The following is a 16,215-nucleotide window of genomic DNA, read 5'->3' on the forward strand; positions in this document are numbered from 1 at the left end:
AGTACTGGTTAACCAAATAATAAAATATGTGACAATTGCTGCTGTTTTGCTTATTTCAATTAAACTGGTGTTTTAAATTAACACATGAAGTGGGAACAAATATTGGTTTAAGAATTAATCAGAATTCTAGTAATTTAATTCACCATTGTTACTGCAGTATTAACGTTTATTTCATCATCATAAAATGTATAAATTAGTACACTTAACTAATTAGTATACTAATTAATACTAACTTATTATGGCAATATTTTAGAAGCGAGGTGCTTCTGAGAATTGGGGCTGAGAATGTCGTGCTGCTGTATTTTTACACATTACACATTTTACACATTACTTAGTATGACAGAGACAAAACCTAAACAAATCAAAAAGATAAATGTAGAAAAAGACTTTCTATTTTGCTCTAATTGTAAGTCAGAGTTGAAAGCTAACAGCACACAGCCTCCTTATCTGAGCAAATTCCATCTACACTGATTTAATGTGCTGGTCTGTTGCCAATCTAACCTCATGGAAAATAGAAAATGTAAAACTTTTCTTTATGAGTGCAGGCCACACCATCATATATAGTGAATGAAAAGAGATTATGAAACTGGAAAGGAGGGGAATACTGGGCTACTGGATTTCAGACACCCTTTTCTTTTTTTGTTCATTTATTTATTTATAAAACAAAATGTGAAGAGCTTTGAAAGAAATAAAGAGGAGGGAATGATGGATAAATATAAGAAGTCAGTAAGGAATTAGGAGAAGTTTCAGTCCTTTTCACCTAAACTTGATAATAACACTATATATGCACCATTAAGACATCATTAATGATGTACATTTACCTTTATTATTCAGACTGAAATTGTGCTTAAATGATTTTGATTATTTTAAATAGAAAATACAAATTAATTGGCTACATTCATTAATAAGATAGAACTGTAGTCTGCAAAGGAAACCTCAATCTGTCGTCTTTTGCTGAGAGGAAATTTGAGTTTTTAAATGAATTTGATATGCCAGTAGGTGGATTCATTTATTTATCTAAATGTTTTTCCACCACATGATTCTGTTCAGGATTACAGTGAGTCTGGTTTTCTCTGATTTTTAAATCATTGGCTGTAATGCAGTAACCCACCCTTGGACAGCAAACAATTGTGGTCAATATGTGCATGAAGTTAATGTAATGTAACTTTCTTTTAGTATGTTTATTTAAACATGTTAAACAAGAGAAAAACAATGGTTATAAAGTTAGTTTATTATGTCATCAAAAACTGCATGTGCATTAGTCAATTAAATGCATCTAAACTTTTACTTTTACTGGGTACAAGAGTGCATAAGGCCAGAGGATGAGTGTAAAGCCGGTGTTATTTTTTCACTATTGACAAACATACAATTGCAAATGTTAACACACACACACACACCTCTTTGCATATATAAAACAGATTATTGCTGGATCTTTTAAGGATATGATATAAAATGTAATTAAACAATAATGAAAAACTAATGGTTCTAACAGCAATGAATTCTGTATGTTTATCAAAAAGAGGTGCAGTGAAAAAGTTTTCACACTTAGTTGGCACTGGTACGTTTTGTAAGCCTGAGTTTGCAAATCTGTATTGCTTATAAAATGTTTTTTTCTTTGCATAAGCAGAGCATGTAAAACAAAAATATTGTTAATTAATAATAGTTTTAAACACCATGCTTGTTTTAACATAATTTGCACCTACACCGGGGCCTTATTTTAATTCGCATGTACCAACTACTGAATATACCATTATACTTTAAGGATATCGTTGCAATAAGCCACATTTCCTTAAGACACGAGCGTCAGGTACATTTTAACTAGCAATTTCATGCATACAAAATAATGTTGTCTCATTAACATGCTGACATGCAACACTCTCATTTAGAAAGCAGCATTACATATATCAAGCAACTCAACCTATGCATGTAAAAAAGCTACTCAAAACCTAAGTGTGACATTTTAGCTAAAATACTGAAGACACACATTAAGCTCCACTACATGCCATCCTTAAATACTGGGTGTGAGAGGGTACAGATCATAAAACTTAATGATGAACTAGTATTTAAGTGGTGGATAAGCAAGCTTTCAAACTGTTGGCCTGTTACCTGTGTGCACGTTACCTGTTTAATTATAAGGTTAGAATGAAGACAGTAATTATACAAGATAATATAAGATCATATAAATAATAAAATGAAATAATTATCAACACAAGCCGCCACTGATCACTTTGGCTTGCAAAATTGTACTTAAGCTTGCAGGTGAATGACAAGATAAATAAATGGGCTTTCTTTAACATCATTTTTAACTTTTCACAGGTTTATGTTAAACTGCATACAATTTTAAACGTTTTAAACTAGGTGCAAATGGCTCCTGCTGCAAGACTTTCATTTCTTCCTGAAGGCGAGTAATCACTGAGAAATGTCGTAGTAATATTCTCTCAGTCGGGGCTCTACCACAGCAAAGCTCAGCCTCTCATCCGGCCTACGCAGAAGAAATTAAAGCATAGTCATCATACAGATTATAATTATTATAACAAATTTATATTAAAACATTTTTGTTTATATGGACATACAGTGATAACTGGGATAAAATGGAAACAACTCGACCCACAAGTCAATTAAAAAGCTTATATAATTCTAAGTCAGATCAGAAAAGAAATAAACATTTAAAAACATTTAACTAACTATGTACAAGTGCAGATCTTTTGCCACTCTGCATTATGGGTAGCTAAAAGAACGTAAGTAAATTAAAATAATGAATACTAATTTGTAATTTGTTTAAAAATACTGCAATGTACCATAATATATCAGCAACGTTAGATGTTCAAACATCTTGGGTTTTTAATCTCATTCTCTGAGTTCACACTAAAAATAGAGACTCCAAAAATCGTGCTGTTAAACAGTGCAGGGGATAAAAACTGCACTGTATTTCAGGCATTAAATATGACCAACTGGGTCTTATACTACAGTGTATCACAAAAGTGAGTACACCCCTCACATTTTTGCAAATATTTTATTATATCTTTTCATGGGACAACACTATAGAAATAAAACTTGGATATAAGTTAGAGTAGTCAGTGTACAACTTGTATAGCAGTGTAGATTTACTGTCTTCTGAAAATAACTCAACACACAGCCATTAATGTCTAAATGGCTGGCAACATAAGTGAGTACACCCCACAGTGAACATGTCCAAATTGTGCCCAAAGTGTCAATATTTTGTGTGACCACCATTATTATCCAGCACTGCCTTAACCCTCCTGGGCATGGAATTCACCAGAGCTGCACAGGTTGCTACTGGAATCCTCTTCCACTCCTCCATGATGACATCACAGAGCTGGTGGATGTTAGACACCTTGAACTCCTCCACCTTCCACTTGAGGATGCGCCACAGGTGCTCAATTGGGTTTAGTCCATCACCTTTACCTTCAGCTTCCTCAGCAAGGCAGTTGTCATCTTGGAGGTTGTGTTTGGGGTCGTTATCCTGTTGGAAAACTGCCATGAGGCCCAGTTTTCGAAGGGAGGGGATCATGCTCTGTTTCAGAATGTCACAGTACATGTTGGAATTCATGTTTCCCTCAATGAACTGCAGCTCCCCAGTGCCAGCAACACTCATGCAGCCCAAGACCATGATGCTACCACCACCATGCTTGACTGTAGGCAAGATACAGTTGTCTTGGTACTTCTCACCAGGGCGCCGCCACACATGCTGGACACCATCTGAGCCAAACAAGTTTATCTTGGTCTCGTCAGACCACAGGGCATTCCAGTAATCCATGTTCTTGGACTGCTTGTCTTCAGCAAACTGTTTGCGGGCTTTCTTGTGCGTCAGCTTCCTTCTGGGATGACGACCATGCAGACCGAGTTGATGCAGTGTGCGGCGTATGGTCTGAGCACTGACAGGCTGACCTCCCACGTCTTCAACCTCTGCAGCAATGCTGGCAGCACTCATGTGTCTATTTTTTAAAGCCAACCTCTGGATATGACGCCAAACACGTGGACTCAACTTCTTTGGTCGACCCTGGTGAAGCCTGTTCCGAGTGGAACCTGTCCTGGAAAACCGCTGTATGACCTTGGCCATCATGCTGTAGCTCAGTTTCAGGGTGTTAGCAATCTTCTTATAGCCCAGGCCATCTTTGTGGAGAGCAACAATATCCAGTGGCCAGTATGAGAGAATTGTACCCAAAACACCAAATTTAACAGCCCTGCTCCCCATTTACACCTGGGACCTTGACACATGACACCAGGGAGGGACAACGACACATTTGGGCACAATTTGGACATGTTCACTGTGGGGTGTACTCACTTATGTTGCCAGCTATTTAGACATTAATGGCTGTGTGTTGAGTTATTTTCAGAAGACAGTAAATCTACACTGCTATACAAGCTGTACACTGACTACTCTAAGTTATTGTCCAAGTTTCATGTCTATAGTGTTGTCCCATGAAAAGATATAATGAAATATTTGCAGAAATGTGAGGGGTGTACTCACTTTTGTGATACACTGTATATACTACCCTACTAATTACTTTGTCCGTAGGTGTGTAGTGTAGGGCTTTGCTTGAGAACTTTGCTTGATATAATGTCAGAGACCCTGACACCCTGGCACTCAGGACCCTGACATGCACAAGACACACAATGTTACTTACTTGTATGTCCAGCATTTCAGCATGAGGGTGTACATTTCAGGTGGGCAGTTGGGGGGAGCTGCCATCCTCTCTCCTCTCTCAACCATTTGTAAAGCCTCATTACCTTTCATCCCCTAAAGAGCACAAATACACACAAGCCTTAATTCACCTACAGTATCATTCGATGGTGCTGCACAGTCTTATTGACCCAGGTCTTTGTGCATTTCCTTCTACATGCTAAATATGGCAATACAAGAATTGGCTGCTTTACAGATTACAAAATGATAGCATTGTGTAGAGGATACATTTCTGCCCTATGACCAGTGTTTGCGATACGGGATCTGAACCTACCAGGATCCTTATCTCAATAAAGCTAGTAGTGAGAATACTTAAATAATTATTAAAATACTTAAAGACAAGTTTTAACATGTAGCCATAACATGTTAGAGAAACCTAAAACAGAAAAGGTTTTAAGCAGAACACTTTAAAAAGCAGTATTAAGATGTAAAGAATCTTTATAGCTTTCACAGGGCTTATCAATTTAACTATCCAAAAATTCATCTTTGCAGTGTTGGGCAAACTACTATGATGTAAAGGTCTCTGCAAAATGTAGGTAAATAACATGCTCTACAAATGTAGCTCAACCACTTCAAGTCATATTTCAACAAAACATCATTAATTAGGAGAACAAAACTGTTAGTAAATACAGACTGTTATGTACCTTATATGGCTTCTGTCCATATGAGAAAGCCTCCCACATCAGCACTCCGAAGCTCCACACATCACTCTTACTTGAGAATTTTAAGAAATTCATACATTCTGGTGCATACCACTTTACAGGCCATTTTCCACGGCCTTCAGACTAGGTAACAGGAAACAAAACAGCAACCATTAAACATAAAATTATTAAACTGATTCCTATAGATACTGTCTTTTAATTAGGTTCATCATTATGGAGTCATTGATCAACTGATCTGGAAAGAACAGAAAACATACATGTATTTAGCCAAAGATTAACTAGCAAGCTCAAACAACTTTTGAACTGGACTAGTAGTTAGCTAGATCCTAACAAAATCTTGACTAGGATTCAATGATGTATGATTTATCAGTTTGTGTTATTTACTGTACGTGTGTTGGGAATGTGTTACCTCATTGAACCTTTTTGCCATGTTTTCTTTTTCCTGTTTACGTAATAACTCTTGTTTCTTTAGTTCTTCCTAATTTCCCATTTATTTCAGACAATTTAGGTTCACGTCTGTTAAATGGTTAAGACAACATCTTTGTTTGATGGGTTTTTGGCTTTTAAAATGTTTATGTTGTAGTATTTTACCAAAACTTCAGGATCAAACTTTTTTAAGCTAAAAATCAATAACTATATGCTTATACAATTACACGTTCCTTAAGTACATGCTAAATCCTTTTTGTCAGGTTTAAACATGTTTAATAAATGAATTACCTATAGCGAGTGTTAGGGGCACTTTTATTCTAGGACCATGAGAATAATAGTTTTTCATTCTAGGCCATGAGACTCAATAGTAAGCTTAATGCAAAATGTCTACCAACTGAATACATTAAAATTCAAAGCAAAGAGTTAGATTGCTCAGCATTAATTACAGCAACGCTCTTTAGAAGGGAAGCCATACCAAGTAATAGTTCCTATCCAGGCTGAGGGATTTGGACAGACCAAAATCACTGATCTTAGCATAGTGCTGGGTGACCAACAACACGTTGCGAGCAGCGAGGTCTCTGTGTACGAAGTTATGCTCCTCCAAATACTTCATCCCCATGCAGACCTGATGCACAAGTTCTGTCACGTTCTTCACTGAGATTCTGTGCATTGAAAAAGAAAATCATTGAAATTGCAAGAAAGTCATAATAAATAACAAAACCATAAATATATTAACACAGGGTTTGCCAGAGAATAAGTAAACCAAAGAACAAAGCTTTGCTGATGTGATTTGTGTATGTTATAGTGCTATTTTTTATGTGACTGTGGATGACTGATGGATCATCAAAGTCAGTCTGTAGCCTGCAATTTATTTGTGCACTGAAACATTTAACAAAATTCAGGTATTTATAATCAATTTCAGTACATACGTATAATAATAGTAAATGATAAATGATTATGAAAATTTTTTATGCAACTGTTAATTTATGGCATATGTTTTGTTTACATATGGTGGCACAGTGGTAACACAAGTCCTAATACATGCAGTCAGGCCATCTGGAGCTACTAAAACATGCCCAAAGTGTGAGTGTGTGTGTGTCTATGTGTGTGTGTGTCAGCCCTGTGATGGACAGGTGACCTATCTGGGGTGTTTCCTATCTGTCGCCTTATAAATCAGACCCACCGTGACGGCAGCATGTGCAATTTTTTGCAGTATGTTGCAAATCATAATTTTTTATGCCAATCCAGCAATTGACTAAATCTGAACCCGCAAATTTAGAGAGACGACTATAATGTAATACGGCAACTAAATATGCAAAAGGTAGAAATCTGATTGTCATATAATAAATAACTACAATAATTTTATTTCATGAAGAGCTTTAAAATACTACATGCATCTCTATTACTTAATTCACATGTTTATTTAGCACTTTTAATGAGCTGCTCATTACTGACCATTACCACATTCTGAATGAGGATTTATTTATTTATTAGGATTTTAACATCATGTTTTACACTTTGGTTACATTCATGACAGAAACGGTAGTTACTCATTACACAAGATTTATCAGTTCACAAGGTCACATCAAACACAGTCATGTACAATTTAGTGTCTCCAATTCCGTTGCGTCACCTGAGCGGCATGATGGTTATTTTCAAAGAAATCATCTACATTACTGCCATGTTTGCCACAATGAATCAATAAAGCATAAAGACTTGATGGGATTGATATGAAATTCCTTTTGATTTTTTCATGTTTTGATGGGATGCTATAAGCTTGTTGGTTATCTGTTAAACGCCAACTAATGACAGCCAGTTAACGGTTGAAAGTAACTGGCAAAAGCATCCCTAGTATGGAGTATGTCAGCACATAAACACTCAAGATATACTGGTTTTGCTCTAATCATTAAAAGAACAGGGAATGTCATTTCATAGTAATGATAATTAGGGCCAGTTTGCTTTATTACACTCTATTAAACCTAAACCAATTCAGAATGGTTAAACTAAATGATTCTTTTTACTTAAATGATTCTTGATCAAGTCAGTGAAGTAGAAGTTTCACCTGTTTTTTTGCAGGTACTTGTGCAGAGGACCAAGGTCAGCCAGCTCCATGACCAGCATGAGGTTCTCGGCCTCACAGATGCCGATCATGCGCACTATGTAGGGGTTATCCAGCTGCTGCATGACTTCAGCCTCACGCAGCATTTCATCTTTTACCTCCTGATTGTTTTCATCATTCTTCAGGATCTTGACTGCCACCTGTTTCTGTGTTCTGCAGTACACATAAAACACATTTACATGCATACCAACAGCAAGTGCACCACCTACACTCAGTGAAGCTCTGTGGACCTAATTGCATTTTTCCCAATTTTCCTCTCAACCTAGTCATATCCAATTACCCAATCACAATTTGCTTGTTCTACTGCTGCTGACCTCCACTTCTGTCCAAGGAGAGCTGTGACTAACACACGCCCACTCTGACAAGTGTCCAGTAAACGACTGCTTGTTTTCACCTGCAAGAGGCAGGTTCATATGGAGATCTGTATCTCGTACTGAGAGTCACATACCAATCGCCTTTATTCCCTCTTTAGTCTCTGTGCTGGCGCCAGTGAACAGCTGGCAGAAGCCGCTACTGCAGCAGTTATGAGGAATCCCCTCCGTCATTTTCACCCTCGGATGAGCCAACCATTGTTCGTATATGCACCCGACCTGATTGTAGCAGAGCTTAGATTTGTACTTGTGAGATTGCAATGTCAGCACTGGTGGGCTGTCATGTTCTACCGCTGTGCCACCTGGACGCCCATCATTTTCACACTTGAGATTTTTAGGTTGTAGTGTTCGGAATCTCATCATAACCCCAGAACAACTCATGACAATTTGACATATACTGCAGTATAAGATTCCACTAAAGAACTGTTTTTAACATTAAATATACAGTGATAATATGGAACAATGGCAAATACACGAGGACAGATAATGAATGTTTGTTAATAGTGCACTGTTAGATGCTTGCATTAAAGCATTTGTTCTCCATATTCATAGATAAAAATCATTTTCTCCCCTTTTTCTCCCAACTCCTAGCGAATCAAATTACCCAATTGTGTTATGCTTCCTCTCTACTGATGCTGATCCCCGCCCTGATTGAGGAGAGCGAGACTGACACAAGCCCCCTCTGACACGTGTGCAGTAGTCGACTGCATCTCTTCGCCTGCACAAGGCAAGTTCATATGTGGATCAGAGCCACACCCTGATCAACACATTATTTCTTGACTCTGTGCAGGCACCATCAATCAGCCAGCAGAAATCGTAATTGCATTAGTTATGAGGTCCCTATCTGGCTCCCACCCTGTATGAACAACAGCCAATCGTTGTTCATGTAGCCGCCCAGCCCAGCCGAATGGCAGAGCTGAGTTTCAAACCGACGAGTTTAAAATGTCAGCTCTGGTGTGCTAGCGTGTTTTACTGCTGTGCCACCTGAGCACCCAAACTGATCATTTTTAACTTAATTATATATTAACTTACTATTTTGATTAATATTATTATTATATATAGTATTACTGAATAGTAGAACATATCAAATTAAACAGATAATTTAATAGTTTATTTAATATTTCCTAAACATTCATACTATAACAGATACCATGATATTTTTACTCACACTATAAAATACATTTTCCACTGTAACCATCAGGTCTAGCAGATCACTTATCTGGCAGATAGTGACTAATTCATCTTGCTAGTGATGGTCAAGAGTAGAAAGCTCACAAGTGTTTCACAAGATCAAAATATTAAATATAACTACTGAGTGGCTTAAGCCATGGTGCTTAAAGTCTATTGTCACTCTTAGCTGAAATGCTACACATGGTTCCAAACAACTAACCAGATTTATAAAAAAATGCCCCACAGATCCACCATATATAACCTTCAACCATTCTATGTAATCATTACTGGCTTTAAGTAAAGGACTGACTTACTTTCTCATTTGATAGATTCCTTTCAGAACCGTGCCGAAGTTGCCTGAGCCAAGCTCTCCATCCTCCAGAATCAAGTCTTTTCTGTCCACTTTGGTCGAGCGCAGCTCATCCGGGTCAGCATATGGACTCTCATAAACCTCTGTTGCCATGGGCAGTTCCTTCATTTGAGCATCTTCAGACATTAGAAACAAAAAGGAGTAGTTAGTCATTGCTGCTGTTACCTCTTGAACGTGTATCAGGATTATAAAACCTCCAACTAACCTGCTGAAGGTGACTTTACATCATAATGATTATCAATCTCAAAGTGCTTTTTCCACTGTGATGTTATCTGTGGGAACACAACATGAGAAAATGTTATCCTAAAATAGATATTTTGACATGCATGGCGAAATAATGACACACAAATAAGGACGTATTTAAGTGGCACACAAACACACCATGCTGATGTTTTCCAGTCTCGTTCATGGCCTGGTGCATTTAACACCTTTGTGTACAAATATTTTATTACACATTTTCCAGTGATTTAAAAACCTTCAATTGAACAGATTTCAGGTAAAAGACCATGAATGAGAGGGAAATGAGTGCCCATGAATAGATATATTATATGACCAAAAGTATGTGAACACCTGTAAGTTTATTGGACATCCATACCAAAACCATGTTAAACCTTTTAGCAATGATTGTAGTTGAAACACTTGAACGTAATTAGGATGGGTGTCCACATAAACCTGTTAGCAATGGTTGTAGTTGAAACACATGAACGTAATTAGGATGGGTGTCCACATCTTTTTGGAGTAAATATATCACACAAAAAGAAAAGAGAAATCTTGTTGAGAGTGTTAGGACAGTCCACAGTTACACTCACAGATGGCTGAATATGAACTTCTGGACTGAATTAAAGTTGTATATGTACTGAAATCTATTAAAGACTATAACATGAGCCCCTGCTTTGTGTGTGTGTATTTTTTAAACTTATTTAATCAATACCCCCTAACATATGCATTGTTTAACTCACCGCTCACCAGGATTACCTCTTATAAGAATTGTTTCCTGACCTGATTTTTACAGCACAACTGCTAGTTATTTATTTTTAAGCTGACGTTTAAGATCTGAAAGCAAACGGTTATGAACTAATGCTAACAGTGACTGGATGCTCTTGCTGCTGAATGAGTGAAGATATGCAGGGAGATGAGTGGAGGAAGAAAGAAGACATGATAAGGGTGCAGATGAGAGGGGTGCAGGCAATCCCACTGAGGTATTTGAGGCGTATTAGCAGTGAAAACCAAACCCAGCAGTTAATTAAGGCAATGTAGGCGTCATACCACAAGTTGTGGGGGGGCAGGAGAAGTGAGAATGATTGTGCACCTTTTTGAGGCCAGGTTTGGGGAAGGAGTAGGATTTGAGTCTGGAGAAAATCCCATCTTGACCAACCAGCTAGAAAACCACAGTTTTAAAGAGGATAAAGTTACTGTACTGAATTCTGTACTGCATTACATGTAAATGTCATCAGTTCTTGCCCAGGTTGTGATGCTGAGCAAAGCTTCCATAGCTGTGCATAAAATAGTGCTAAAGATACATGTGCACCATCTTAACCTGTTTTTATGTGAAGTTGTGATGAGAAAAATAATTGCAAGTTGTAAATATTAGTCAGCATTATATTTAATAGTATATTTTTAAAATTACTGTTCTCATATTAATTAGAAAATATATAATTAATGGTAACACTCACCCCTGGATGATGTCCAGGAACTGCTGGTGGGCCTAAAAAGAAAACATAGATAGATAGATTTATGTGTATATATATTTATATTTAGATATAATTTTACATATCACCTAAAATCAAACTAAAATTTAATCTCTCAATGAAAAATCTATTCATAAAAAAAACAACTATACATTCCTCAACCCAGTTTTACATTTCTTGATCTATCCCTACATCATTAAATTATCCTTCTATCTATCCATTTATAAAATGAGATAATATTCATCTCTACATACAACCTATCAACCTTCATGTATATTAATCCTATTATATAATCATCTACCCATCGCTTCTATAAGATTCATTTAACACTACATTTACGTATTCCTTTAATTTTCTAGTCAATCATCCATCTAAATATCAGTTCATTCATTCATCTAATCAAACATTAATTCAATTATTAATCTATTTTGTCCTCTCATTTCTGCATTTATTTATGTGACCTCATATCTATAGATCTAATAGTCTGTTCCACTCATTTATCCATGAAGGTACGTTAAAGAAAAACATGAATACCATCAGGTCGTGCGCAGGGTTCAGTCAGCACGTGGAGCAGTCCATCAGGTTTGTAGGAATAGTGCTCCACCAACTACAACAGGAAAACCATGACTGTGTTTATAAGCGGCATATCATGGTGGATTTATAAACACATGAATTCAACCTGTTCATCACTTCATAAAATACTAATCAATTCATTATTAGCTTTCAAATTTTACCAACATTTCTCTTAGATCAGTTCAGCTAAATTGCTAAAATTTAAGTAAAGATTTATAAATATAGATTTTTAAACAGAAATTCTGTCATATTAGTTCAGGACAGCCAAGTAAACTCTAGAAATATTATCAGGTTAGTTCATGTTAATAGCTGGCTTAACAAAATCTGTGTATATATGTGAACATACACTTACTGAGCACTTTATTAGGTACACCTAATAAATACACTTTTTAATTATTTTATAAGCTACACTTACCAGCAGATGAACTTTGTGGATATACAATTACTGCCTGTAACAGTGCCCAGTATTCAGAAAGTGTTCACTGATGAAAGATTAGGAAGATAGATAGATAGATAGATAGATAGATAGATAGATAGATAGATAGATAGATAGATAGATAGATAGATAGATAGATAGCACTAGTCTGTACACCTACAATTAGTACTAATAGGGTGTGAATTCCGAATAAAGAGGCCAGTACGTTTAAACACTGCTGCATCTGATACACTCATTCTACAACCACATCATCTGGTTAGTGGGGACACCTATCAAGATATATGTTGGCTTGGCTACAGTCAGTATTTGTATACCCAAAACTTTATTTGTTTGGTAAATTTAGCTTATAAAATAATATATGTATGTACAATTGGTGTACGTAATAAAGTGCTCAGTATCAATAATTTAATCATCTTTAACTATATGGATTCAAGGACACATTCACTTATCCATCTAAAGTCAGTTAAACAGATAAACAAAGTTTGGTTTAAATCTGGCTTCTATATGCAGATAATACCTGCCAAAGTGTGTCAAACTGCTTCCCTGAAGGAATGCTGAGTTTGCCTGCTTTATCCTTGTCGATGCGGTAGTGCATGACCTGGCCTTTATTGAGAAGACAGAGTGCAAAGGAACCGTTGGTGTCTCGCTGCCTTATTCTGGAGAAAAAAAACAGACATTTAGACCCTTTATTGGGGTACTCCAGTTCTTGGCTGGGTTAACCCTTTGCATTAATTGTTCTCGAGATAAGACCAGAGATGCGGCACACACCTGGATCATAATGACCCATAATTTTACACTGCATTATATTAACAGAAACCAAGCCATGAAGTCCAAGGAACTGTTTATGGATTTCCGCAATCAATTTGTGGTGAGGCGTAGATCAGGGCAAGGATATAAATTTAAAATTTGCCCACTTTACTCTGTAACATAATTTGATAAAGCACAGTAAAGCACAGTTAGTATGGTTCACATTCTGGTTAACAATATTTAAAATATGTCAAAAGTGTTTTCATTTAAATTTAAACCTAACATATTTATAATGTGGTCCCTGAATAGACCTGTTGTACACTAGTGTTCTTTTATGTAACTTTTACCAGTGGGTGGCACTAAAGCACCATCCAGCAAAAATGAAAGTATGACATCGAGCATTTTTTTTTTTTCTGTTATTAATAGCTTATTTTTGTTATGTATTATATTTTTAAAGGTAGTACGTAAAATATATAAAGTCATAAATGACAGTGAGGTACATCACAATAGCATTCAGTTTGTTTCCTGTATTTACATTATATGTAAACATTACATCCCTACACATTTATTATCAATTAAAATATGGTCTAATGCTCTGATATACATAATCCACATAAATAAATACTAAAAATAAATACTAATAATAAATACTAATAATAAATAAATACTCATATAGCATGTATAAATATGTTTATTTGTAATCAAATAAAATGGGGTAAATCCCCTAAAACACAATGTAGAGTTTGTTTTATTTTACTGTAGCTATAAATTACACAGTTATTGGAAATCTATCGTTTTTCTCAGCTAGGCCACTAAAGACATCAAGGACTGTATTTAAATAATTAGTGTTTCAAAAATATTAACACTGTAGTTAGGATTTATTTAAATAATAAATACTTAAACTAAACCAGGGTACAAGTATTTATGCAACTATACGTGTTTTTGCTTTGTATTATGTGGGGTAAAAATTTAGTTAAGAAAATAATACAATTAAACATAATAAAAAAAATAATCAGGTCAGCTTTAATGAAAGCATTTAGGGGCTGTTTAACACATCATAAATTAGGTTCTAAAATACAATATAAAATATCTAAAGTACATTTGAAAACTAAAAAAAAAAACTACATGTACAGAAAACATAATCTCAATGGTGCCACCACAGAAACAAGCAAATGTAAAAACAAAAGCTGTTTATGGTGATACATTTTAGACATTTTGTTATTAACAGCTGGTTAATACAGTTTAAACACATTTAGCACTTTAGTACAGAGGGGCACCACCCCAAACTGTCTGCAGCTGAATTAATAATAATACATTTTGAATAAATGCTCTGTTAGTGTAAAGTGCACAGCTTTAACTTTTGTAGTTCTGTGGTATAAATATAGATGCACACGTAAAAGCAGACGTGCATTCATATGTTTCTGTTCGAAGATTCTCCTTCTGTTCTCTGGTCATTTCAGGAAGTCTTGTATAGCAGTGTGAGAGCGGAAACCACACTGTGGGTCTTTCTTTTTCTGCCTCAGTCAAAAGATCCCCCTCCACCCAAACACCCGCCTTCTCTCAGTGTGTGTGTGTGTGTGTGTGTGTGTGTGTGTGTGTGTTAACAACTAACACTTACACATACACAAACATACCAACAAATATACACACTTACACTAACACACACTCAACACACAGACACTCAACACACAAATGAACACAAATATACTATACACACATACTGTACGTCCACATACTTAAACACCTGCACACATACACAAACACATTTACACATACACAAACACAATTAACACACATAAACACATACAATACACACTTACACATACACAAACATACCTACATATATACACACTTAAACTAACACACACTCAACACACATAAACACAAATATACTAACACACACAAACACACTTACACACATTTGTCCACATACATAAACACCTGCACACATACACAAACACATTTACACAAACACACACATTTAACACACATAAACACACACACTTCCACATACAATACACACTTCCACATACACAAACATACCTACATATACAGGGGTTGGACAATGAAACTGAAACACCTGTCATTTTAGTGTGGGAGGTTTCATGGCTAAATTGGACCAGTCTGGTGGCCAATCTTCATTAATTGCACATTGCACCAGTAAGAGCAGAGTGTGAAGGTTCAATTAGCAGGGTAAGACCACAGTTTTGCTCAAAATATTGCAATGCACACAACATTATGGGTGACATACCAGAGTTCAAAAGAGGACAAATTGTTGGTGCACGTCTTGCTGGCGCATCTGTGACCAAGACAGCAAGTCTTTGTGATGTATCAAGAGCCACGGTATCCAGGGTAATGTCAGCATACCACCAAGAAGGACAAACCACATCCAACAGGATTAACTGTGGACGCAAGAGGAAGCTGTCTGAAAGGGATGTTCGGGTGCTAACCCGGATTGTATCCAAAAAACATAAAACCACGGCTGCCCAAATCACGGCAGAATTAAATGTGCACCTCAACTCTCCTGTTTCCACCAGAACTGTCCGTCGGGAGCTCCACAGGGTCAATATACACGGCCGGGCTGCTATAGCCAAACCTTTGGTCACTCGTGCCAATGCCAAACGTCGGTTTCAATGGTGCAAGGAGCGCAAATCTTGGGCTGTGGACAATGTGAAACATGTATTGTTCTCTGATGAGTCCACCTTTACTGTTTTCCCCACATCCGGGAGAGTTACGGTGTGGAGAAGCCCCAAAGAAGCGTACCACCCAGACTGTTGCATGCCCAGAGTGAAGCATGGGGGTGGATCAGTGATGGTTTGGGCTGCCATATCATGGCATTCCCTTGGCCCAATACTTGTGCTAGATGGGCGCGTCACTGCCAAGGACTACCGAACCATTCTGGAGGACCATGTGCATCCAATGGCGGTGCCGTGTATCAGGATGAC

General features: G+C 36.7%; 1 protein-coding gene across 2 annotated transcripts in view; it reads right to left on the minus strand.

Moving 5' to 3' along the window:
- Positions 1-1,212: 1,212 nt before the first annotated feature.
- Positions 1,213-16,215, minus strand: part of syk (spleen tyrosine kinase) — a 33,597-nt gene continuing 18,594 nt past the window's right edge. For both annotated transcript variants that reach the window (XM_063014100.1, XM_063014099.1), the window contains exons 4-14: positions 13,041-13,179; positions 12,049-12,121; positions 11,500-11,531; positions 11,136-11,204; positions 10,032-10,098; positions 9,771-9,942; positions 7,859-8,068; positions 6,272-6,458; positions 5,350-5,490; positions 4,650-4,762; positions 1,213-2,482 (exon numbers count right to left, since the gene is read on the minus strand). In XM_063014100.1, the coding sequence (XP_062870170.1) occupies positions 2,410-2,482; positions 4,650-4,762; positions 5,350-5,490; positions 6,272-6,458; positions 7,859-8,068; positions 9,771-9,942; positions 10,032-10,098; positions 11,136-11,204; positions 11,500-11,531; positions 12,049-12,121; positions 13,041-13,179 (1,276 nt within the window). In that variant the 3' untranslated portion in view covers positions 1,213-2,409. The remainder of the gene's footprint in view (positions 2,483-4,649; positions 4,763-5,349; positions 5,491-6,271; positions 6,459-7,858; positions 8,069-9,770; positions 9,943-10,031; positions 10,099-11,135; positions 11,205-11,499; positions 11,532-12,048; positions 12,122-13,040; positions 13,180-16,215) is intronic.

This window comes from Trichomycterus rosablanca, chromosome 18 (genome assembly GCF_030014385.1).
Source record: "Trichomycterus rosablanca isolate fTriRos1 chromosome 18, fTriRos1.hap1, whole genome shotgun sequence".
NCBI lineage: Eukaryota > Metazoa > Chordata > Actinopteri > Siluriformes > Trichomycteridae > Trichomycterus > Trichomycterus rosablanca.